General features: G+C 45.7%; 1 protein-coding gene across 6 annotated transcripts; it reads left to right on the forward strand.

Annotated features, from left to right (window-relative positions):
• The first annotated feature begins 1,135 nt into the window (after window positions 1-1,135).
• LOC106562280 (protein transport protein Sec31A) lies at window positions 1,136-23,824 on the forward strand. 6 transcript variants are annotated; one of them, XM_014127057.3, is made up of 30 exons: window positions 1,136-1,362; window positions 2,054-2,133; window positions 3,259-3,382; window positions 3,903-4,101; window positions 4,372-4,467; window positions 4,648-4,788; window positions 6,255-6,397; window positions 6,762-6,861; window positions 7,013-7,174; window positions 7,393-7,545; window positions 7,755-7,985; window positions 8,068-8,142; window positions 8,264-8,305; window positions 8,965-9,426; window positions 9,526-10,188; window positions 10,667-10,757; window positions 10,882-11,060; window positions 11,333-11,459; window positions 12,006-12,151; window positions 12,269-12,442; window positions 12,559-12,768; window positions 14,809-14,913; window positions 16,921-17,026; window positions 17,792-18,094; window positions 18,833-18,874; window positions 19,820-19,878; window positions 21,244-21,477; window positions 21,671-21,790; window positions 21,968-22,039; window positions 22,191-23,824. In XM_014127057.3, the coding sequence occupies exons 2-30, from the start codon at window positions 2,055-2,057 to the stop codon at window positions 22,368-22,370; spliced, it is 4,818 nt and encodes a 1,605-aa protein (XP_013982532.3). In that variant the 5' UTR covers window positions 1,136-1,362; window position 2,054; the 3' UTR covers window positions 22,371-23,824. The 6 variants fall into 6 exon arrangements, with proteins under 6 accessions (XP_013982532.3, XP_013982541.3, XP_013982548.3 ...); XM_014127066.3 differs by lacking the exon at window positions 18,833-18,874; XM_014127073.3 differs by lacking the exon at window positions 14,809-14,913.
• Window positions 23,825-24,238: the final 414 nt, after the last annotated feature.

A 24,238-nucleotide genomic window follows, 5' to 3' on the forward strand; every position in this document is an offset into this window, starting at 1 on the left:
ACTCACTCTGTGGGTATTGGCTGACAGCCGTGTTATAACAGAAGGTATACCAAAACTTTTATTTTTACCGCTCTAATTACGTTGGTAGCCAGTTTATAATAGCAATAAGGCACCTTGTGGGTTTGTGAGATATGGCCAATATACCAGTTACGGCTGTATCCAGGCACGTGGTATATTGGCCATATACCACACCCCCTTGTGATTTATTGCATAAGTATGATGCAGGTAATCCTATAGGGTAGATTATAATATGGATATGCGTTCACTCTGTTTTAATGATTACTACCAATCTGACCTAGTCTTCCAAGCCTGGGGGAGATTTTGTATTATTGAACTTGAATGAGGGTAGTGTCTTCAATGTTTCAGTTATATGGCCAGGTTATTGTGTCATTTTTATTTAGTATGCCGGCATGTTTAAAAATGGCTGTCAAAGGACATATCCCTATTCACACTAACCATGAGTTTCTGTTTTTCCCCAGGCTTCAGCAAGAAGAGTGCCCTGGAAGGTTTTGTGTTTTCCATGGTGACATTGTCTACAAAGATGGCACCTTGTGAAATTGCAGCACAAATTGATATAAGCATTTACTATCCCTTGTCCAATTCCAATAAATGTTTTGGGGGGAAAAACCCTACAAAGTATGTTCATTTGAATGACTGATCATTTCAGAAATGTGTGTGGTGTCTCACGTAGTGCTGTCTTGGCAATAGAACATTGAAATGACATTTTGAAGGTGAAGGTTACATGAACTCGATTGAAATGCATGTAGGGAAATTGATTAACCTGGTTGTTTTACTAGAATAGCTAAACCGTGGTAGCATGAAGTTGAGTGGTCAGGACCAAAGCTTGGATACCTAATGCTGTGCAATGAGAGGAAATTAAGATTCCATTACAATGATACTGAGGGATTTACTCACTTTATTCAGCGGTTGACATTTTGCCTGATGCAACAAAATGGAATGGGTTTTCAAATGTCAATGTATATCCTATAATGATGACACTTACGGCAGAGGGTGCACTCCCTAATGAAGTATGCAACCAATTTGTGTTCGCTACAAATAACATGTACAGTAGGGCTGCAATGAATTGAGTACATGTATGTGCTGTACGTAGGCCGTATGTACGACGTTCAAGCCGTTCACCGGAAGTGCCTGATGGAGGAGGAGATTATTGTGCCACGTTGATGGAGCCGAAGACCAGTGCGGACGTGGAATTTCATTGAATGTGCATTCTGCAGCGGAGAGCTGTCGGCTTGTTAATAAGTCTTGCACAGTAAGAAAAGGGAACTTGCACGAGTGATCAACGTTTTTGTCGCATATCGACTTGTGTATGTATGTGTTATAAGAGCGAACAGAACTGAGAAGGTAAGCACTTTTTGGATTAGCTAGATGTGTGACCCTGTTGGACAGTATTTCGCTTAGCTCTTCTAGCCATGTTGCTAGTTTCTAGCTGACGTATTACTCTATAAGTGTACTAGTTAGCTAGCTACTGAGTTCATTGTGTTAGGACATAAACCATTGATTTGCAGCTGTCGGTTTCCTTTTCTTACGAATCAAGTGCCACTATCAGAACCATAGTCTCCTTGAAAGGTACCGACGCATTTTTAGCATTAGCTTTGTGGCTTCTTTTAGCTAGCGTACCAGCAAAAAATGTAGGTTACTTTACTGCACAAACAACTTGTCTGTGTCATCTCCTTTGAATGGAAAGTTCCTTTTGTGTGACTTGGCTATCTATTCAGTAAAAATGGAACGGTAACTACACGAAATCCATTCAAAATGTCTGTTTCATTTGAATGCACCTTTGCCCTACCTACCCTATTTACAGCCATATAAATCTATACCCAGTTCAGATCCACCATATCCAGTCCCCTTATTCTGTATTTGTGCACGTTGATTATCAGACGTTAGCCTACACACCTGCTTCTGTATAAAGTGACTGTAGATGAAGAAGAGTGGTAAACTATTTTTAGGACCATTTCATTATCTATTGTGATCCATTGTTTCTGTGTGCTAGAAGCTTGATTAGTTCTTGCTTGGGTTGTTTTCTCCCCATCAGAATGAAGCTCAAAGAGATCAACCGCACGGCCATCCAGAGCTGGAGCCCAGCACAGCACCATCCTGTGTACCTGGCAGCAGGTATGTTTTCCTGTTTCGTACACTTCACTGAGAATCTCGGACATATTTAACAGTGGGAAGTAGGTATTTTCAGCATATGCGTTCTTTTGAAGGCCAAACTGGCCGCTCGTGTGCGTGGCCAAAGAGCTCTATTTTCATGTCATCCATAGCGCTGCCTGGAGTTTGCTAAACGGCATTGGCACTTGGATTGGAATCGGTGCAATAGTCATAAAAAAAAGGTATTTGGCCATGCACACCAGCGGTGTTCGACCTTCAAAGAACAATGCAGAAAATACCTAATCCCAACTGTAAAATATGGTGAAGGATCTTTGATATTATGGGGTTATTTTGCTTCCACTGGTCCTGGTGTCCTTGTTAAGGTCAACGGCATCATGAACTTGACCCAGTACCAGGACATTTTAGCCAAACACCTGGTTGCCTCTGCCAGAAGGCTGAAACTTGGCCTCACGTGAATCTTCCAGCAAGACAATACCCTAAGCACACAACAAAATCAACATTTTTCAATGGCCATCTGTCTCCGGGCTTAAACTCGATTGAAAACCTGTGGTTTGAATTCAAGAGGCCAGTCCATAAGCACAGACAAAGGATATGAAAGATCTGGAAAGATTCCATGTTGAGGAATGGTCTAAGATCCCTCCCACTGTTCTCCGATCTCATAAAACATTTTATAAAAAGGCACAGTATCGTTATCCTCGTAAGGGGAGGGTGCAGGAATATTGAAAACGGATCCAACCATTTTTAACCCTATTCCCCCCCCCCCCCCCCCAATTATTATTTGTTACACAAAATCAATTTCTCTGAGCAATTTTTTTACATCAAATATTATAATTTCCCAGAATGTCTTTGCATACAATATAGCTCAGTATTTGTGTTATTTATTTTAGACATTCTTTTTGGCTTATCATCAAGGGACCCCATAATTCAAGACCCCCAACTGTACATGTTGCACTGACATGGGGTCAATTCCCCAGATGAATTTCAGAAATGTTCGAGTCATAGTCTCGTCATGAGCTACAAAAGTTTTTGAATATCCTTGAAAACTGACTCGTTGAATATTTGTTGTTTGTACAGCTGTCCCGTTAGTGCGTCTACCTGTCTGTCTCACCTGTCTGTCTCTGTGTCCAGGTACGTCAGCCCAGCAGCTGGATGCCTCCTTCAGTACCTCCGCCTCTCTGGAGATCTTTGAGCTGGACCTGGCTGAGCCTTCTCTGGACATGAAGCTCCGCGGGGCATACTCCTCCTCTCACAGGTAGGGAAACCCTGCACTAGCCATAACCCAAACCCACTTTTATGTTTTATTTAACCTTTATTTAACTAGGCAAGTCAGTTAAGAACAAATTCTTATTTTCAATAACGGCCTAGGAACAGTGGGTTAACTGCCTTGTTCAGGGGCAGCTCGGGGATTCGATCTTGCAACCTTTCTGTTACTAGTCCAAGGCTCTAACCACTAGGCTACCTGCCGCCCCAAAAGATGCAGTGCCTTAGACCGCTGCGCCACTCGGGAGCCCCCATTCTTTCAACAGGATTCTTAGTAAATTATATTTCTTCAGATATCTCAGGTAGTATGGTAAACCCAGGCAGGGAATAGTAGTTGTGAAAACTGTAGTGGTTAAAATTCAAGTTACTGGAACAAACAACAAGTATAGTCAATCAACAAGGAGTGGTGAAGGGTTCTGACAAGGGTACAACAGCATCAGAGCAAGTCAACTCTTGGGTAGGTTTAGAAAACATACGTCATAGCTCAGACTGCTCTTATCACACCCAATCAGATACCACAAGCTGGCGTGGGGTCCCCACGGCATGGATGCACAGGGTCTCCCGTCTGGAGTGCTCATCGCAGGGGGAGAGAACGGCGACGTCATCCTTTACGACCCGGCCAAGATCATCGCTGGACACAGTGACGTTGTCATCGCTCAGAGTAACAAACACAGCGGGCCAGTCAGAGCCCTTGACGTCAACTCCTTCCAGGTAGGTACACCGTACTAACTGTAACTATGCTCTCACTAACCGCTTTGGCATTATACTGTTCTGTGCATAATATGCACGTTGAGATATTGCTCAACTCACTTGAGATCTTCTTTTGTTTTATTGGAATACTAACGTTTTCGTCTACTGCCCTTTGTTGACTGTTCCACCAACTTTGTCAAGTGTATCTCGTTGTGTTTGTTACTGTACTTACATTGTCACCCCATGTTAGCTAGTGATGATAATGCATTACTTCCATCTCCCCTTCCCCAGACCAACCTGGTGGCTTCAGGAGGTAATGAATCTGAGATCTACATCTGGGACCTGAACAACTTTGGCTCCCCGATGACACCAGGCCCTAAAACTCAGGTAAGACCCATAGCACCAAAACATGTCTCTGCATGGTTAACTAAGAAATCCATAAGTATTGACATTTTTACCTTTTTTTTTGGAGTGCTTTCCTTAAAAATGTTAATAGGTTATCTAGTCTACGAGGATCCAGCACCCAGGTAATTTGATAGAAGAGGAACATTTAAGTGTTTATTTCAGCCTCTAGAGGACATCAGCTGTGTGGCGTGGAACAGGCAGGTCCAACACATCCTGGCCTCGGCCAGCCCCAGCGGCCGCGCCTCTATCTGGGACCTCCGCAAGAATGACCTAATCATCAAAGTCAGCGACCATAGCAACAGGGTACGTACCGGAAAGCACGTCTGCTGTTTAGGGCTCAGTCTGCCACTTATGTACCCAGCAACAAGGTACCCAGCAACACACGTTTGTCCGTGTCTGGTCTGCTGTTAAAGCCTCAGTCTGTAATTTGTGACCACAAGAGATGGTACTCTCTATGCGTGTCTGTCTGCTGTTAAAGGCTTAGTCTGTCACTTTCATCTCCAGTTTAAAAGTCCTCTCCCGGGCCTGCAGCTTTCTGCAAACTGTTGGGGGGTGGGAAGTATTCCTAGCTCCTTCACTTAAAAGCTCGTCACTTTTTTGGGGGCGACAGACAGACAGACAGACAGACAGACAGACAGACAGACAGACAGACAGGATTGGCAACCGACTAGGTCTGAGGCTTTTGACATTAGTACAAACCAGGGGTTGGAAGAAATTATTTTCCAGAAATGTTATTTTTTTTCGTTTCGTTCCACTGTTTCCGACCAGCAAAATAAAGTTGTGAACTGGTTCCGATTTACATGGTTCCTTTTTTAAACCTCTGAAATATATAGATATTTATTTTTCCATTTACCTCGACATTTAAATGACTTCACCAATCAGTGTGGATAGAGAAGCTTGCTGTGGAGTGGGTAAGCGATTTTTAATCTCTATAGGAAAGTCGTTAAGAGCAAATTGTATTTTGCCATAACCGCATTGTTTAATAATAATGACAGACACACACACACACACACACTGTGCTGCCAGCCACAGTGTAGGGCGTGAGATGCAAAATACATTGAGGAGAAAGGATGGAGGAAGCTTGCCTTGAAGCGCTGAGAATCTTATTGAATCAGGCCCACTGAATTATACCTACGGAGGAGCAGCTTCTATGCAGGAACTTTGAATATCTTTCAACCTCAGCGTTTGTTTAACGTTGGACCAGAGCAAACGTTAGCTGACTAGCTTGTGTGTGCAGAGCAGCACTAGAATTAAAAACACTTTTTTTTTGTTGTAGTTAATAAATGCTGTGTGAAACGTGATAACTGTAGTATCCTTAACTAGCGTTGAAAAAGTAAATCCATTCTTCTCTAATTAAACACCTCTCCCTAATTTCTGAATTACGCTTGCAATGTCGTCAGTAGGCTACAGTAACCTGTGCTTCAGAGGGCAGGTGGCCTACATGTGCAGACACCGGCAAAGATTGGAATTCATTTCTGTGACAGTGAGGGCTTTGCATAGGAACTTTGTTGTGATTTTTGTGAAACTGAAAAAAAATGCCCGGATCATTGCTTTTAAATGAACGGTTCTGTTCCGGAACAGTATAGATCACTTTCGGTTCGGGTTCTGTTCCTCAAATCATAAATTTTTTTTCTGGTTTTCGGTTCTGTTCCCTGAACCGATTCCAACCCTTGGTACAAACATAGTATTAACACCACGTGACAGATGGGCAGAGAGAGAACCACACATTCATTATAATAAGTAAATTAATAGATAACTTGTGTGTTCAGATGCACTGCTCTGGGCTAGAGTGGAACCCTGAGGTAGCTACTCAGCTGGTGCTGGCCTCGGAGGATGACAGGATGCCAGTGATCCAGATCTGGGACCTGCGGTTTGCCACCTCCCCTCTCAAAGTCCTGGAGAACCACACACGGTAAATTACGACTTCAAATGAATCTGGTATCCAGTCTGGGGAAAAAGTCATGTCAAAACACTGACTGTCATGGTCCACACTTTTGTATTGAATGGAATCATGTTCAGCGGTTGAGGCTGAACTTTGTGAGAGAACCACGTAGGAATGTGGCTACGGTATGAATTTGTTCTTGGTTACTAGAGGTCTCTGGGAGATGGGGATGACGATCAGAGGAGTGATCATAACACGCTAATCTGGTGTGACGGCTAACAAAATAACGGCACACCCAAGACATGTCAGAACTAATTGCAAGTGTTCATTAGATCGAATGTGATCGGATTACATTATGCTAATTAAATCTGCGGGGGGTGTGTGTGTTCGTCAGGGGTGTCCTGGCCATCGCCTGGAGCTTGGCGGACCCTGAGCTGCTACTGAGCTGCGGGAAAGACAACAGAATCCTCTGCTGGAACCCCAACACCGCTGAGGTGAGTGTGTGTGGTCTCGCATACACAGAGCCGTTGTCTCTCTGCTATTCTTAGCATGGTCCCTAACTACAAACTACAGGACACTGCTAATAATTATCATTACGGAGACAGGAATGCCTTTCTGGTTACACGTCTGCTGTTTTACCTCCAGGTGCTGTATGAGCTGCCTACCAGTACCCAGTGGTGCTTTGACATCCAGTGGTGTCCCAGGAACCCAGCGGTGCTGTCGGCTGCAGCCTTCGACGGTCACATCAGCATCTACTCCATCATGGGGGGCAGCAGCCAGGCTTTCAGCCAGACACAGGCAGACACGGTGGGTAAACAGTTTCACATATGAACACTGTTGAGGTTGGAAACTGGCCTCCATGTTGGTTGTTTAGGGTTACATTCGCAGTTCCAACGAATTCTGAGATTTGGAGTAGAAACTCACTTCAATTTTAGCCCATCATTGGAGACACTTGATATGAATGAATACATAATCTGTAAAAAAAAGTGTTAATTTTGCCGCTCTGTGGCATGTCTATGTTCTAGATCAGCACGTCATTTGGCAATATGGATCCGTTTGGGATGGGACAGACCCTGCCCCCCCTGCAGCTTTCCCAGCCCTCGCCCGCCTCCACCACCATCACCCCCCTCAAAAAGCCCCCCAAGTGGATCCGCAGGCCAGTGGGGGCCTCCTTCGCTGTGAGTCACTATCTTCTCTGCCTTCATCTCTTTGCTATGTTTGTCAAGTCGTATTCATGGGCGTATGATGTACAGTGTGTCACTCAGCAGTATCATCTCTCCTCCTGGCAACTCTTTGCTGCTGGTTCCTGTGTCTCTCACTATAGATATTCTATCGATATGTTGAAATGGTGCTAATAAGTTCATTCCCCCCCCCCCCCCCAATCCAGTTTGGTGGTAAGCTGGTGTCGTTGGAGAACATCAAGCCCAACCCCCAGCAGCCTCAGCAGCCCACGGCCCATGTGGTTCACATTAGTCAGGTGATTACGGAGACGACCTTCCTGGAGCGTTCTGCCCAGCTGCAGGCCACACTGGCTGCAGGCAGCTTCATTGTCTTCTGTCAGGAGAAGATGGACTCTGCCCAGAACGAGTTTGAGAAGACCGTCTGGTCCTTCCTGAAGGTAAGTATAGGGACTTGTATTGTTAAAACATAAGCTTGTTTCTTGCTGGTCTTTTCCTACCAATGTTAAATTGTGTTTTCAGGTGAACTTTGAGAATGACGCCCGTGGAAAATACCTGGAGCTTCTGGGATACAAGAAGGAGGAGCTAGCAGCAAAGGTGAGGTTTGAAATGAACCGTCACTGAATGTCCTCAGGCCTTGTCAGTCTGTTGTCTGTCTGGTCCTAATGCTGTCTGTCAGCCTGGTTTAATTCTGCTGGGGTTGTTCGTTTGTTCACAGATTGCAGCAGCATTAGAGGGAGAACCTATTCAGCCCGAGGAGGTAAGGACTTTGTGTGTGTGGAAGAAACATAATTCCTTATTTGTGACAATTCGATGAACAACATTGAATACGGTTCAGTATGCGGTAAAGATGATGGTAATGCAGAGCAAATATATCTGCTCATTCACTCTCTGTAGCTTTGGTCTCATTGCTCAAACAGGGAAGTGGTAGGGGCATTGGGAAAGTGTCCAACTTGACTAACTCTAGGTTTCACAATACAGTTGTTTATTTGAAGTAAGAAAGGATGCGTTTCTTATTCACGCGCTGAAAGTCGTTGAATTGCTTTCCTGACTTTTGTCATAGATCATCATTGAATATGATTTGGAGAACTTCACCTCACATATTTCAATTGTACATATATATTTTTTTTATCTGCAAGACAATGCTATTTTCTCATCAAATTCTTAATGCTATTGTACTGTTAAAAGTAAAGGATATTTTGTGACATTGCTTAACCCGGGCTCAACGGTAACGGTACTAATAGCTCAATGGACACAATCAATGACATTTTATGAATATTGTTGGGTTTCCAACATGTCAGTGATTCTGTTGATAATTTATCTACGACTCTCGATTGAATGGCTCTATCTGCTGAACTCTGTGTGAATCTGGCTCTCCTCTCCTACTCCTTTCCCCTCCTGCTGTATGAATGTATGCAGCCCGCCCCTGCTCCTGCCCCCACCTCTGAGCCTGAGGCTGGACCAGAACCAGAGGTAGTGCCCTTTCCCGCTCCCCAGCTCAACACGGAGCCTGAGGTCCTTCCTCCCGTGCCTGAGGCTGCTGCTGTTGAACCCACCCCCGAACCGCCGCTTGAGCCCGCCCTCCAACCCGGACCCCAGCCAGAGCTTGCCCCCCCACCCAGCGGTGACCTTTCAGCTTCTGATCCTATGCCTGTCCTCCAATCGGAGCCTGCCCTTACTCTTGACCTTAGCGCAGAACCCCAGCTTCTTGCTCCCGTTGCTCTCCTGCCAGAGTCTGACCCTGCTCTGGCCCCCCCAGCTCTGGCCCCCCCAGCTGAGCTGCAGCAAGCACCCATGTTTGATCCCACTGCCTCCTTTACCCTCCAGCCTCCAACAGAGTTCAACCAAGTGAACTCACTGCCTGTATCTGAATTTGACCAGGTAGCTTTGCAGCATGTATTAGAATTTGACCCGGTGGCCTTGCAGCCTGTATTTCAGTTCAACCAAGTTGACTTACAGCCTGTTTCTGCGTTCAACCAGGTGGACTTACAGGCTGTATCCGACCTCACCAACCTGCAGCCAGTACCCGGCTTCGACCCAACGTCAACAATGCCCAGTCTGCAGTCGGCAGTCCAGCTGGACCTGGCTCCTCCTGTCCCCACCTTGCAGCCTCTAGCAGACCCTGGACTCCCGCCTGCAGATGCATTTGACCTCATCGCTGCTACAAACCTCCAGCCAGCAGCGGAACTGGAACTCACACCTGCTCCGGAACCAGAAGCGGAAGATCCATTTGACCTCATCGCTGCTGCAAACCTCCAGCCAGCAGCGGAACTGGAACTCACACCTGCTCCGGAACCAGAAGCGGAAGATCCATTTGACCTCATCGCTGCTGCAAACCTCCAGCCAGCAGCGGAACTGGAACTCACACCTGCTCCGGAAACAGAAGCGGAAGATCCATTTGACCTCATCGCTGCTGCAAACCTCCAGCCAGCAGCGGAACTGGAACTCACACCTGCTCCGGAACCAGAAGCGGAAGATCCATTTGACCTCATCGCTGCTGCAAATCTCCAGCCAGCAGTGGAACTGGAACTCACACCTGCTCCGGAACCATTGGCAGCAGAAGCAGACCTGACAGAGGCCCTTGGAGCTGAGGCCATCGCCCAGGAAGAGATGCCAGTAGACGAAGAGATTCCTCTGGAGGAGGTACCTTCTTCTCATCCCGTCAGTCCATCCCAGAGAAAGAGAGTGGCACATCGTACTGTTATTGCTTTGTCGTTATCGTTGTTAATGGCTAAAACTGTAAACCTATTACATTGGTGATGCTATGTCATTATATTGCTCCGGTTATGTTGTGACATTGCTTTCACATAGTGTCTCATCTCTAACTATAATTAACTCGCCCAATTTTCTTTTATCCCCCTATTTTCCTTCAACTTCCTCTTCCTCTCTGGGGTAGACTCACACCTGTTCATTTTGTTTCCCTTTGCTGTTTTATGGTTACATGTAAAGCTCGGAGTAGATGGTATAGCGGTACGGAACAACAATTGTTTTGCGTCGTTATGCTTCCGAGTAAATCTCCCGTTGACCTCAGCAGATTTACGCAGTAGTTTGAATTGTACTGAAACTCCAGCGACGGTCTCGGTCAAATAACATTGATCAACTCTCCTCTCTGGTCTGTCAGGAGGCAGCTCCACCAGTAGAGGCAGAGGCCAGTCTGCCAGGGGAGACGCCAGCTCCAGTCCCAGAGGGCATTAAACTCCGCGTCAGTCAAGGTAAACATCCGTTGATATCACTCTGAATCTCTATTTGGAGTCGTTCACAGTTTAGGTTGACTGCGTGCTGCTGTTTTTTGGTCAAAGTTTTACAAAGCAAACAGTTGTTGGTTTGTCCCGTCAGGCGTGGATGGCCTGATCACCCAGGCCCTGCTGACGGGGGACTTCCAGGGCGCAGTGGACCTCTGTCTCCATGACAACCGCATGGCTGACAGCATCATCCTGGCCATCGCCGGAGGGGCGGAGCTTCTGGAGAAAACACAGAGGAAGTACTTCACCAAGACTCACAGCAAGATCACCAAGGTAACCCAGCACTGGTCGCTGCAAGATCACCGAGGTAACGAGCACCACGATGTCAGTCAGTGTCATGGTCATGTGATCAGGTAGTGGTTGATCTGTGGTATTGGCTACTGTTCTGCTACTGGTTTACTGTCAGTGTATCCTCCTGCAGCTGATCGGTGGGGTTGACGAACTGGCAGAGGGACGTGGACAGTATTGGTTATGGCCGTATTAGTTCTCACAGCTGATCAGAGGGAGGTCTACGGTATTGATGATGTAGTTTTTTTGATTAACAGCTGATCAGTGCGGTGGTGATGAGGGACTGGCGTGACATGCTGCAGACCTGTGAGCTGCAGAACTGGAAGGAGGCTCTGGCTGCAGTCATGACCTACGCTCAGCCAGAGGAGTTCTCCTCTCTGTGTGGTAGGAACTGACACACTTCCTCTCTCCCTCTATCACGCACTCTCCCTTAAAGCCAATTTATGCTTGCTCCTGCATCGCCGTGCGCGTTTCCCAGATGTTGTAACATTGCGGAGGGATCCGTATAGCTTCGCATTGACATGATTGGTTGGGGGCGGGAGGTCCTGTATAAACACCAGCTCACTTCCTTCATAACAGCTCTGCTCAGCGACGTGCAAGAAGTATGAATGCCCTGACTTCTGCAGAGGCCGGATCACAGTAAATGCTGTACGGTCACAGTAAATGCTGTACGGTCACAGTAAATGCTGTACGGTCACAGTAAATGCTGTACGGTCACAGTAAATGCTGTACGGTCACAGTAAATGCTGTACGGTCACAGTAAATGCTGTACGGATTGACCATGCAGGGCCTTTTACTGTCTCTTAGCCTTTCACACTCTCCCTCACTGGCCTTCGCTTTCAACGTTTCTTTCCATTTCTGTCGCGTTTGCTGCCGTGTGAACAAGTTGGGATGTGAATTTTGAACCCAACTGTGCTGCTGTCTCTGTAGACCTGCTGGGCTGCAGACTGGAGGCTGTGGAGGACAGCACGCTGCAGGCTCAGGCTTGTCTTTGTTACATCTGCGCTGGCAACGTGGAGAAACTGGTGACCTGCTGGACCAGAGCACAGGACAGACACTGCCCTCTCTCTCTGCAGGTACGCCGGTGTGTGTGGAGTGTGTACAACCGTTTTGTGTGTGTGTGGCTGCCTTCGTCTCTCTCAAGACATGGTTGTGTGTGGGTCTAACTCTATGTAATGTTTGTATTGCGGCAGGACCTGGTCGAGAAGGTGGTGGTGCTCCGCAAGGCGGTAGAGCAGAACCAGGAGTCTGGTCCCTCTGCTGTGGGGCTTCTACTGGGAGAGAGGATGAGTCAGTATGCCAGCCTGCTGGCCTCCCAGGGCAGCCTCACCAACGCCATCGCATACCTGCCCCAGAACACAGAGCAGGTCAATGATACACACGATACGTTTCCCCCACAATCTGCCTCGGTTTACTCGTTCAGAACCGGAACGTAATGTCCGTTCTACCTCTTCTAATTCGCCGCTATTTCCTCCACCGCCAGGTTGCGGTGCAGCAGCTGCGTGACCGTCTCAGCAGAGCTCTGGGTCAACAGGCTCCTGCTGTAGCCCAACCCCAACTCCCATCCCCCCAGCCCACAGCTGCCCAGCCCAGGCAGCCCTTCACCCCTGCCCAGCCTTCTATGGTGTCCCAGCAGCCCGCTCCAGCCCCGGTGCCTGCCGCTGCCCCCGCACCGCAACAGTATTACCAGCCGGTAAGTGACAGTCACTCACACAGCCTCCTCATTAGCCCCTAAGTGGTTGATGATCCTCTCTTGATTCTGACGCTGTTCTGGGTGCCCTTTTGGTCTTGTTCCTACGTGTTGTGTGGCCGACGGCCGCTGACTCTGGTGTTGAGTAGAGGTCGACCGTTTATGATTTTAACGCCGATACCGATTATTGGAGGCCCATATATATATATATATATATATATATGACAATTACAACAGTACTGAATGAACACTAATTTTAACTTAATATAAAACATCAATAAAATCATTTTAGCCTCAAATAAATAATGAAACATGTTCAATTTGGTTTAAATAATGCAAAAACAAAGTGTTGGAGAAGAAAGTAAAAGTGCAATATGTGCAATGTAAAAAAGCTAACGTTTAAGTTCCTTGCTCAGATGAGAACATGAGAACATATGAAAGCTGGTGGTTCCTTTTAACATGAACCTTTGATTATTGGATGTTCTTATAGGCACTTTAGCATTGCCAGTGTAACAGTATAGCTTCCGTCCCTCTCCTCGCTCCTACCTGGGCTCGAACCAGGAACACGTCGACAACAGCCACCCTCGAAACATCGTTACCCATCGCTCCACAAAAGCCGCGGCCCTTGCAGAGCAAGGGGAACAACTACTTCAAGGTCTCAGAGCGAGTGACGTCACCGATTTGAAACGCTATTAGCGCGCACCCCGCTAACTAGCTAGCCATTTCACATCGGTTTCAGCAGCCTAATCTCGGGAGTTGATAGGCTTGAAGTCATAAACAGCTCAATGCTTGAAGCACAGTGAAGAGCTGCTGGCAAAATGCAGGAAAGTGCTGTTTGAATGAATGCTTACGAGCCTGCTGCTGCCTACCATCGCTCAGTCAGACTGCTCTATCAAATCATAGACTTAATTATAATAACACAGAAATACGAGCATTAGGTCATTAATATGGTCGAATCCGGAAACTATCATCTCGAAAACAAAACGTTTATTCTTTCAGTGAAATACGGAACCGTTCCGTATTTTATCTAACAGGTGGCATCCCTAAGTCTAAATATTGCTGTTACATTGTACAACCTTCAGTGTTATGTCATAATTATGTACAATTCTGGCAAATTAATTACGGTCTTTGTTAGGAGTAAATGGTCTTCACACAGTTCGCAACGAGCCAGGCGACCCAAACTGCTGCATATACCCTGACTGCTTGCACGGAACGCAAGAGAAGTGACACAATTTCCATTGTTAAAAGAAAGTAATGTTAGTAGGCAATATTAACTAAATATGCAGGTTTAAAAATATATACTTGTGTATTGATTTTAAAGAAAGGCATTGATGTTTATAGTTAGGTACATTGGTGCAACGACATAACTTTTTTTGTGAATGCGCTTGTTAAATCATCACCCATTTGGCGAAGTAGGCTATGATTCAATGATAAATTAACAGGCACCGCATCGATTATATGCAACGCAGGACACGTTAGATAAACTAGTAATATCATCAGCCATGTGTAGTTAACTAGTGATTATGTTAAGATTATTATTTATTTTTATAAGATCAGTTTAATGCTAGCTAGCAACTTTCCTTGGCTTCTTGCTGCCCTCGCGTAACAGGTAGTCAGCCTGCCATGCAGGCTCCTCGTGGAGTGCAATGTAAGGCAGGTGGTTAGAGCGTTGGACTAGTAACCGGAAGGTTGCAAGATCGAATCCCTGAGCTGACAAGGTAAAAATCTGTCGTTCTGCCCCTGAACAAGGCAGTTAACCCACCGTTCCTAGGCCGTCATTGAAAATAAGAATTTGTTCTTCACTGACTTGTCTAGTTAAATAAAGGTTAAAAAAATGTATCGGCCACAATCGGTGTAAAAAATGCCGATTACCGATTTGTAATGGAAACTTGAAATCGGCCCTAATTAATCGGCCATTCCGATTTTAATCGGTCGACCTCTAGTGTTGAGCTGGGGTTGTTTTTGTCGGGGCTCCTCCATTGTGTGTTCATCATTGGTCTGTGTGTGTACCATGCGGTCTGTGTGTATGTGTGTGTTCTCCAGGTGAGGTCTGCCTCTACAGTTACCTCCTGGAGTAACCAAACTCCCACAGCTCTCCCCAGTGTCCCTCCTCCTCCTCATCTAGGCCCTGCCACCACAGAGCCCCAGGTCCCCCCCACACCACACACACACACACACTAGCCCTGACGATGGCTGTGCCCACCACACACACACACACACACGTGTACCACACCAGCAACTGTGCTTCAGCTTTTTGGGCTTATGTTCAATATTCCACAATCTTGACTAACTCCTCAATCTAATTCTAGCAGCTAAATAAACACACGTTGAAATATTTTCCCTGCTTTCTTTGCCGGTCACTACCTGCTGTAGTTAGTACCAGTAGCTTTCCTTCCTAACTCTTTTCCCTGGATGTTTAATACGATCTTTCCTCTGGTTGACTGTCGTCCCATTTTGGTTTGGCCGGTTGACAATGAATTGATTAATTACATTGATTCAAATGGGATTTAAACCAATGAATTGATTTTCCAGTGGTCTCGTTACGAAGGTTTTTTTCTTGTTGGACATGCTGTTCTACTATGGGTCAATGCGTTGCTACTCTCTTCTGTTGCAAGCGCTTCTCTTGCTATTGTGGTACGACGTAGACCTGACACGTATACCAAGCACAGGGTCACAGCCATGTACCCCTGACCTCTCACCTCAGGGTCACTGCCATGTACCCCTGACCTCTCACCTCAGGGTCACAGCCATGTACCCCTGACCTCTCACCTCAGGGTCACTGAACCCCCCCCACTACTGCATGACCCTAGTCTGTCTCTCTACCTGACCCTTTACCTCCACAGTCACAGCTCCAACCCCCGTTGTCGTACATCAGACAGCGCGGCGGCTTTCTGCGCCGCTCCTTGCAACACGCGTCATATCATCATGACGCCACCCCCTGTTCCCATGGTCCCCACACCAGCTGGTCACTTACTGTGGCTGCTGTAGTATGCATGTCACCCTGTTGATAGCCCAACCCACCCTGGATGCATGTCACCCTGTTGATAGCCCAACCCACCCTGGATGCATGTCACCCTGTTGATAGCCCAACCCACCCTGGATGCATGTCACCCTGTTGATAGCCCAACCCACCCTGGATGCATGTGTGGTTTGTCATGCATGTCCGTGTGGAACACCTGATCCAACCGTATTTCTTAATTCTGGTCCTGGCGACCCAAAGGGTTTGTGTTTTTGCCCTAGTACTACACAGCTAATTCAAATGATCAACTCATCATCAAGCTTAAATGATTTTTAAATTAGGTGTGTATTGCAAAAACAATGAAGTGCATCCCTTTGTGTCCCCAGGACCAGGATTTAAGAAGCACTGCTCTGTCTCTTTCTTCAGTCCTGTTTGTCTCTTGTTTCTGATTCACTCACAGCTCTTGTGTTACACCATTTTGTACATCTATCTAGTTGTCTTGAATATAACTGCCCAGTGTTTCCCCCCCAAAAAAATTCTATGAAATATTACCTATAATAACTTGCAATATGAGTCAAATATTTTTCCCCCGACTAATTGTAATTATGTTGAAATGCAGCTTTTATGTGTTTGCAATGGTGTGGGCATATATCGGTCATAAAAAATATTCATGCAAGTAGACCGCTGATTGGCCAGATAATTCTGCTCTAGACCACTGATTGGCCAGTTCATCCTCCTTGGGGAGATGACATGTTCTATGAGGAAATGGCAAGCATTTTTGGAACGGTCTGAGGTGGGTTTTGAAGTTAAAAAATAAAAATCTCCAATTTATGCTTTAGCCACATATGAGTATAAATACAAAAACACAGTCAAAAACAGTATTTGGATATGACTTAACAGAATATGAACTTTTAAAAGTGAGCTTATTACTGGGCAGTTAATTTAAGATCTGTGAAGGGGAGTGAACAAGACCTGAAGAGAGGGAGATTCTCTCGAATGAAACCCAGCCCTTGTCGTGGTTATGATCCTGGCTGCTTCCCAAATGGAAGCTTATTCCTTATATAATGCACTTTATAGGCCAGGGAATAAGGTTCTGTTAAAGAATAGTGCAATATATAGGGATTAGGCTGCCATTTGGAATGCAGCCCTTGAGTCTGTGATGTCATCTTTTGTGTCTGTCCTGTCGATCATTGCAGGTTCAGCCAACACCCCCCATGTATGGGATGCCTCCCTCTGGGCCAGCTGCTCCCCCAGCCTCCTCGTCTGCTGCATACCCCCCCATGTACTCACATCAGTACCAGCGTAAGTGTCTCAAACATCACTACCACTTCCAGGTTATAGGTACTCTCTTCTTCGTGTAGGAGGAAAATGGCAGCCTGAACACCTAGAAGTGTCTGCTGCCACCAACCGGTTTGGAGTATACACTGTGTAGCTTCAAGAGCTAATCGTGGCTTCGCACATACAGATGGGAAAGGGGGATACCTAGTCAGTTGTACAGCTGAAATGTGTCTTCCGCATTTAACCCAACCCCTCTGAATCAGAGGTGCGGTACAGATTCTAGCCTTGGGTATTCTATATACAGTTAGTCTGACTTCCATGACCCTTTTTCTCAATTTAAATCATCAAGCATTTTGTGGCGGAGAATGTTTGCCTAGTGTTCTCTCTTTCGAAAGTTCTTTGCTAATTAGCTCGGCCTTGAGCGTTCTATGGCCATTTTTCTAAACCTGAAATATCGCCCTTAATTGAGAATGAGAATGTTTTGCTGTTTACTCTATCTCTGCATGATGTCCCGTTCTGAATAACAAATCTTTCATGCCTGATTAGTCTATCTAGAAACGCCTACATACTTTTGAATGAAGTTCTAACAAAGTTGAAGCATTTGTCTGTAACGTTACCCAATTGTAATTATTAACAGAGGAAATGCTTCCGTTTCACTTTTCCTGAACTGCTAAGAGTTAGAATGCATGTTACTACTGCTAAAGGACCCCAGAGGGCACTGTTCCAGTTAGTCTTTTTAACGGAACGACGTGACTAATGCATGCTGTTCTCTCTCCTGTGAACCCCCAGCCTACCCTCCGGCCAGCCAGTACAACCGTGGCACTGGTGGCCCAGCTATCTATTCACCTCTCCAGTACTCTGCTCCTCCTCCTCCTCCCTCCTTCTCTTCCTCCTCACCCCAAGCCCCAGCCCCAGGCTTCATGCCCCAATACACCCAACAACCCCTCTACCCACCTCCTTCCATGGGCCAGCCTGTGTCCTCCGCTCCTCCTTTCTCTCCTCCTCCGCTGTCATCTGGAGCGTCTTTCCAACATGGCGGACCGGGTTCGCCTGCCTCGTACATGCCGCCGCTCCCACCAACCGGATCCTCAGGTACACAGCCTGATCCGGCCTCTGGGAGAACAGGTGTGACTGGATCTGTTCCAGGATCCACACTACAATAAACCCTCAGAAAGAAGCAGTGTATCCGACCTGTATTCTAAAGTGGTGTGCTAGTGTGGGTATTGAAACATAGACATAGTTCTGTTTGAATGGCCGGGGCCAAATGTGGACAGGGAATGTCAAGTGTAGGGTCAGAGAACAGTATAGGAAGCTAATGGCGGATATTGAACTGGTCTGAATGGAGTAAGTGACCGAAAGCAGCTGTTTAGACGGTGTCCAACTGTAAGGGCATAGCGGAGTCAGTGTGTGTGTTATCTGCTTAGTGAGCACAGTGCAGCCGAGCACAGACGGCCTTCAGATTTGTCAACGGCTGCTGCTGTTCCAAGCCTCTTTCTCGCACCTCTCTCTCCCTGGGCGGGGAAAGTGGAGGTAGCAATTCTCAGCTGAGACACTGTTACTCCTCTGAAATATGGTGGTTCCTTATTAACAGGGTCTTTTTTTGGGGGGGGGGGCCAAATTGTGTGAGGGGTGTTAATGTTATTAGCGTAAGCGCATTGTTAAATGAAATGGGACTTTATTAGTTGTAAACATTTACAGGTACAGTAACACTCACTAACGACACACGAGTATGCTGTTATTAGTTCCCTAGCTATCAACTTCATTAGCATCTCTCACATCTGCTCTGTTGGCTCGGTGAAGTGTTCTAGAGTGTATTTCTTTCGTCCACAGAGGGATATAATCCAGACACTACCTGTTTCATGGAAGGTGAAGGTGAATTGAAAAACCGCTCCACTACCTTATACAATTAATTACTGCCTGTAAATGACCGTCACCGGCCTGACCAGATCATACTAATCAATTTAATCAAAGCCCTCAAAAGCGCTCGCCAATATCCCTGATGATCGACAATGTGATGCATTGCCGCTTCTGTTTTCAGGTGAATGTTCAATCAAAGAATCTGCAGCAATTTCTAAAACCAGCTCATTTTAACGGGCGCTATCGCATAATCAACTTTTTCATAGACCTGAAGTACCGAGGACATAATCATCATCATCGTAGCTGTTGATTAGAAAAGGTAAACATGAGTGTCAGTTGGTTGACCCAGATGTGTGGCGCTCTGGGCAGGAGCGTAAGCGGGAATGATTGGGTTGGTAAGTTAGTCAGATTGGTTTGATTCGGAGCTTTGCTTGGCTATCTAGGGCAGGCAATATCCTGATGAAAATGGCAGGCAGGAGGATCATGGTGATTATATTTAGGGGTTAGCCCAGGCTACGCTGCACTCAAATACCAATACATTTAGCCTGAAAGACCTGTTTTGGTCATTTGCTCAAATGGCAAGAAAATGATCTAACCGTGGCAGGTAGCCTAGCGGTTAAGAGCGTTTGGCCAGGAACCGAAAGGTTGCTGGTTCGAATCGCCGGGCCGACTAGGTGAAAAATATATTGATGTGCCCTAATTGCACCTGTAAGTACCTCTGGATAAGATGGTCTGCTAAAGGACAAAAAAACAAACATACTTTGCTCATTGTCGTGCTGATGCCGTATGAAATGTGTTGCGCTGTGAGTAGTCTAGGTGCCAGTCGATCTCTGGTTGTTCATCTTGCCCAGCTAGAGTTAGCAAGGCTAGCTAACAATGTAGCACGTGTGAGTGCAGAGACCGTGGCACCCAGACTGTAGTGAAGAGGCGGGTGTGTGATGGGTTTCTGTTTGTCAACAGGCCCTCAGAATGGCTGGAACGACCCGCCTAACCTGAACAGAGTGCCAAAGAAGAAGAAGGTGAGACCTATCGCACAATCAATTACACTTATACATTGTCATGCTGTGGTCACTGAACCTTGCTCTATAGTTCTCCAGGACACAGGAGCTGTTGAAAAAAAAAAAAAAACATTTAAATGGAAAATCTACATAGGCCTACAGCTGCCAATTATCAGCAACCATCAATCCTGTGTTCCAAGTTTATCATTTTAAAAGGCTAGTTGATCATTAGAAAACCCTTTTGCAATTATATTTGCACAGCTGAAAACTGTTGTCCTGATTAAAGAAGCAATAAAACTGGCCTTATTTAGACTAGTTGAGTATCTAGAGGATCAGCATTTGTGGGTTTGATTACAGCCTCAAAATGGCCCGAAACAAAACTTTCTTCTGAAACTTGTCAGTCTATTCTTGTTCTGAGAAATTAAGGCTATTCCATGCAAGAAACTGAAGATCTCGTACAACACTGTGTGCTACGCCTCACAAGTCCTCAACTGGCAGCTTCATTAAATAGTACCCGCAAAACACCAGTCTCAATGTCAACAGTGAAGAGGCGACTCGGGGATGCTGGCCTTCTAGGCAGAGTCGCAAAGAAAAATCCATATCTCAGACTGGCCAATAAAAAGAAAAGATGGGCAAAAGAACACAGACACTGGACAGAGGAACTCTGCCTAGAAGGCCAGCATCCCGGAGTCGCCTCTTCACTGTTGACGTTGAGACTGGTGTTTTGCGGGTACTATTTAATGAAGCTGCCAGTTGAGGACTTGTGAGGCGTCTGTTTCTCAAACTAGACACTAATGTACTTGTCCTCTTGCTCAGTTGTGCACCGGGCCTCCCACTCCTCTTTCTGTTCTGGTTAGAGCCAGTTTGCGCTGTTCTGTGAAGGGAATAGTACACACCACCACAGAAAGCACTGAGCTAGGCTGCATTTTGGATCTGCCTTACTCAAGAAAACGAAAAAGAGACTGTTTGTATGCATCTTTATTAATTCAATGATATACATTTTTATTTACATAGTTTGCAAACTAATGTGACCCGTATTAATGACAAAATAACATGCAAAAAGTAAATACATTTTTATATATATGTATATATATTTTTTTATTACAGCCTGTAATCGAACCCACAAAAATATATATATATTTTTTTAATGTGGGGCTCAAAACAGGTGGGGCTCTGCCTTATCTTGGCAAAGGAGAAATTCCTCACTAACACGGATGTAAACAAATGTGTGCACAAAATATGAGAGATGTAAGCATTTTGTGCGTGTGGAACATTTCTGCTATCTTTTGATATCAGCTCATGAAACATGGGACCAACACTTTACATGTTGTGTTTATATTTTTGTTCAGTGTACATTACACACTCACGCTCTTTCCACTGTTGCAGGTTCCAGAGAACTACACGCCTCCTTCCCCCATCACGGCCCCCATCTTTTCTCCCCTCGGTGCCGGGGACCCCCAGCAGCCCCCCTACATGCCTCCAGGCCAGGCCCAGAACCAGGTCCCCTACCAGGGCATGCAGCAGCAGATGGCCTCCCCACCCATGAACCCTGGCATGCTCAAGACGCGTGGAGGAAGTGTGGAGGGAGCGCCCGGAGCCCCGACTGGAGATGTCATACAGGTGCTGGTCTAGTCCTACATAAAATTGGTCAATTCCTCATTGAAATTATGAGAAACATATTGCTAGTGGATTACATTACTGGTAGTGCAATATGGCCTCAAAGCTCTTAACGTGGTACAATTGCAACTTAGAAAGCGCCACAACAATACCTAAGAGGTAGTCTAAAACCCATGTGCTGTGGTTAACCTTCCAGCCGCTGCAGTCCATCCCTGCTGAGAAGATCACTATGAAGCCCATCCCTGATGAGCACCTGGTCCTGAAAAACACCTTTGAGGGCCTCATCCACAAGTGCTTGGCTGCTGCCACCGATCCTGTGAGTGCGGCGTGTCTATCGAGTCAGATTAGCTACGGAGTTCATACATCGTCACGTACAACTACTTTTCCTTAAGTTATGTCATTAGTGTAAAATTGTTCACACTTCTTCTTCAAACACTCCCTCAGCTTAGGGCTGTTGACATGCGTGTCTCATCGTATTTTTCTCTCCCCACAGCAAACCAAGAGGAAGCTGGATGACGCCAACAAACGCCTTGAGGCTCTCTACGACAAGCTACGAGAGCAGACAGTGAGTTGGAACAATTCTGCGTTGTCACAATTCAAACATTTCGGGTTAGAATGTTGCATATCATTTTGAGACGTGCACTTACACTGCACATCTCTCTCAATTTCTCTTTCTCACGCTTTCTCTCTCTCAACCTCTCTCTGTTTCCCTCTAGCTCTCCCCAGCCATCGTAGGGGGCCTGCACAACATGGTGCAGTGCATCGAGTCTCGATCCTACGTGGAGAGCCTCAACATCCACACACACATAGTGAGCAGCAGCAACTTCAGCGAGACGTCTGCCTTCATGCCTGTGCTCAAGGTGGTGCTGACACAAGCCAACAAACTGGGGGTCTGAGCAGGAGAGACCCTCCCCCACTCCTCAGAGTCTGAGGTGAGATGGAGAAGGATTGGTCAGAGATGATGTCATAAGAGGCCAGGAAGTAGACGTAGGGAGCCAGGTGTTTTAATCAGTGGGAGTTCCATGTGGCTCCCAGTGCAGATATTACACTTCCTGTAGAATCATTAGATTTTATGACATAACTGTCCGATCCTTCTTCATCCCATTCCGGACTCGAGAGACCCCTCCCCCCTTCTCTTTTACAACTCAAACACAAGCCATGCCACCAGTATCACTACAGTATAGTAAACACATGCGGGACATAAGACCAAGATGTATTGATATTGCCAGTCTTATCGTTGTGACTGGGATAATATGTTAAAAAGCCAAACAACCCAGTTTTGAGGATCATATTTTGTTTTTAGAATATTTTTTTTCGTTCTGTTTTATTTTCTTGTTCATTTTTAGTGTAATCATGATTTTCAGACAGAGCAGAGTGCAATGGGGGTTGCTCCCCTTTTAACCAGAGACTGTACTTTAAAACACAGAAACCAGAGACTGTACTTTAAAACACAGAAACCAGAGACTGTACTTTAAAACACAGAAACCAGAGACTGTACTTTAAAACACAGAAACCAGAGACTGTACTTTAAAACACAGAAACCAGAGACTGTACTTTAAAACACAGAAACCAGAGACTGTACTTTAAAACACAGAAACCAGAGACTGTACTTTAAAACACAGGAGGAATGCATGCTAAGATAATAATATGCCAGGGATCATCGTCAGACTGTTTTAATTGGGTATTATTGTCAGGTTTAATAAAGAGGGAACTAGCTTTTTATAATGGTCTTCATGCCACGAATTTCATGCCACAGCGTCCATTTTCTTTCCCTCAGTTCTTGTCTTCAGTATGATTTAGGCTTTTGATTAAACAGTATTTGTCTCTTCATCCCGGTAAGATCAGAAATACACTTATGTTGCAAATGGGACATTTTAAAATCGACAACATGCAATATTTTCAATAAATAGTATTTATTTAAAACCTGCTGCTTCATTGTTTTAATATCAGTTGCTTTCAGATGTTACTAATTCATGTTTGTCATAAACAGCTTGGGTGTCATGTTTTAATAGACTAATTGTCTTTCCGTTTACAAATACTGGCCAATTTAGTTGGTACTGAACATTTAACTAATCTGATACTGGATGCAGTGTCTGAATGCAATGCGAGTGTGTTGGAACGGAGAATGAAACGTATGTGTTTTGACTGTCTAGATCCATCGTCAGCCTTGACCTTTAGGGAGTTTTTAGTATCTTGAATTTGTAATGTTCTTATGTATTTACAAAATAGAGTCACTATTAGCTTTTATAACAATCTCTGCCTGCCCTCCCTCATATGCACTAGGCCTAATATGTATGTACATTAGATTTAACTATGTAAAATGTTAAAAAATAAATGCTTTCACAAATCATGTGCAGTCTGATCTTTTTCCTCAGATCTCCAATATTCTATCATGATACATTAGGCTACTGTAACGTGTCGAGCCTGTACAGATCGACTTACACTCACAGAATATTTTCACACAACACCTACTTTAATCGTCTTGTGGCAAATATGCTCTTCTACAGACAGTCCCGTTGCTTGAAAACCTTTCGGTAAAAAGCTAAACTGTACAAGATCAGTTATTTTCCTGGATCATCATCCTTGCACTCAGCTGGTCCTGATTCCACGTGTTCTTACATCAGGACCACCTCAGCTGCGCCACTGCAGCTCCCGTGCGCGCCACACTAGGGCTTTCAACGCTCTCAGCCAGCGCACCTCCTCATCCTCACTGGCATTGAGGTCAGAGCAGAGGAAGGCGAGAGATCCGTGTGTGTGAGCTTTT

The sequence above is a fragment of the Salmo salar genome, chromosome 01 (assembly GCF_965601325.2).
Source record: "Salmo salar chromosome 01, fSalSal1, whole genome shotgun sequence".
Classification (NCBI taxonomy): Eukaryota; Metazoa; Chordata; class Actinopteri; order Salmoniformes; family Salmonidae; genus Salmo; species Salmo salar.

What these genes read in the sequence shown, in the direction of transcription:
- LOC106562280 (XM_014127057.3), top strand. Translation starts at nt 2,055, where the DNA reads ATGAAGCTCAAAGAGATCAACCGCACGGCCATCCAGAGCTGGAGCCCA. An exon ending in GCCAGACACAGGCAGACACG is followed by an intron (nt 7,175 to 7,392) that starts GTGGGTAAACAG and finishes TCTATGTTCTAG; the next exon opens with ATCAGCACGTCATTTGGCAA. An exon ending in CCGTCTGGTCCTTCCTGAAG is followed by an intron (nt 7,986 to 8,067) that starts GTAAGTATAGGG and finishes TTGTGTTTTCAG; the next exon opens with GTGAACTTTGAGAATGACGC.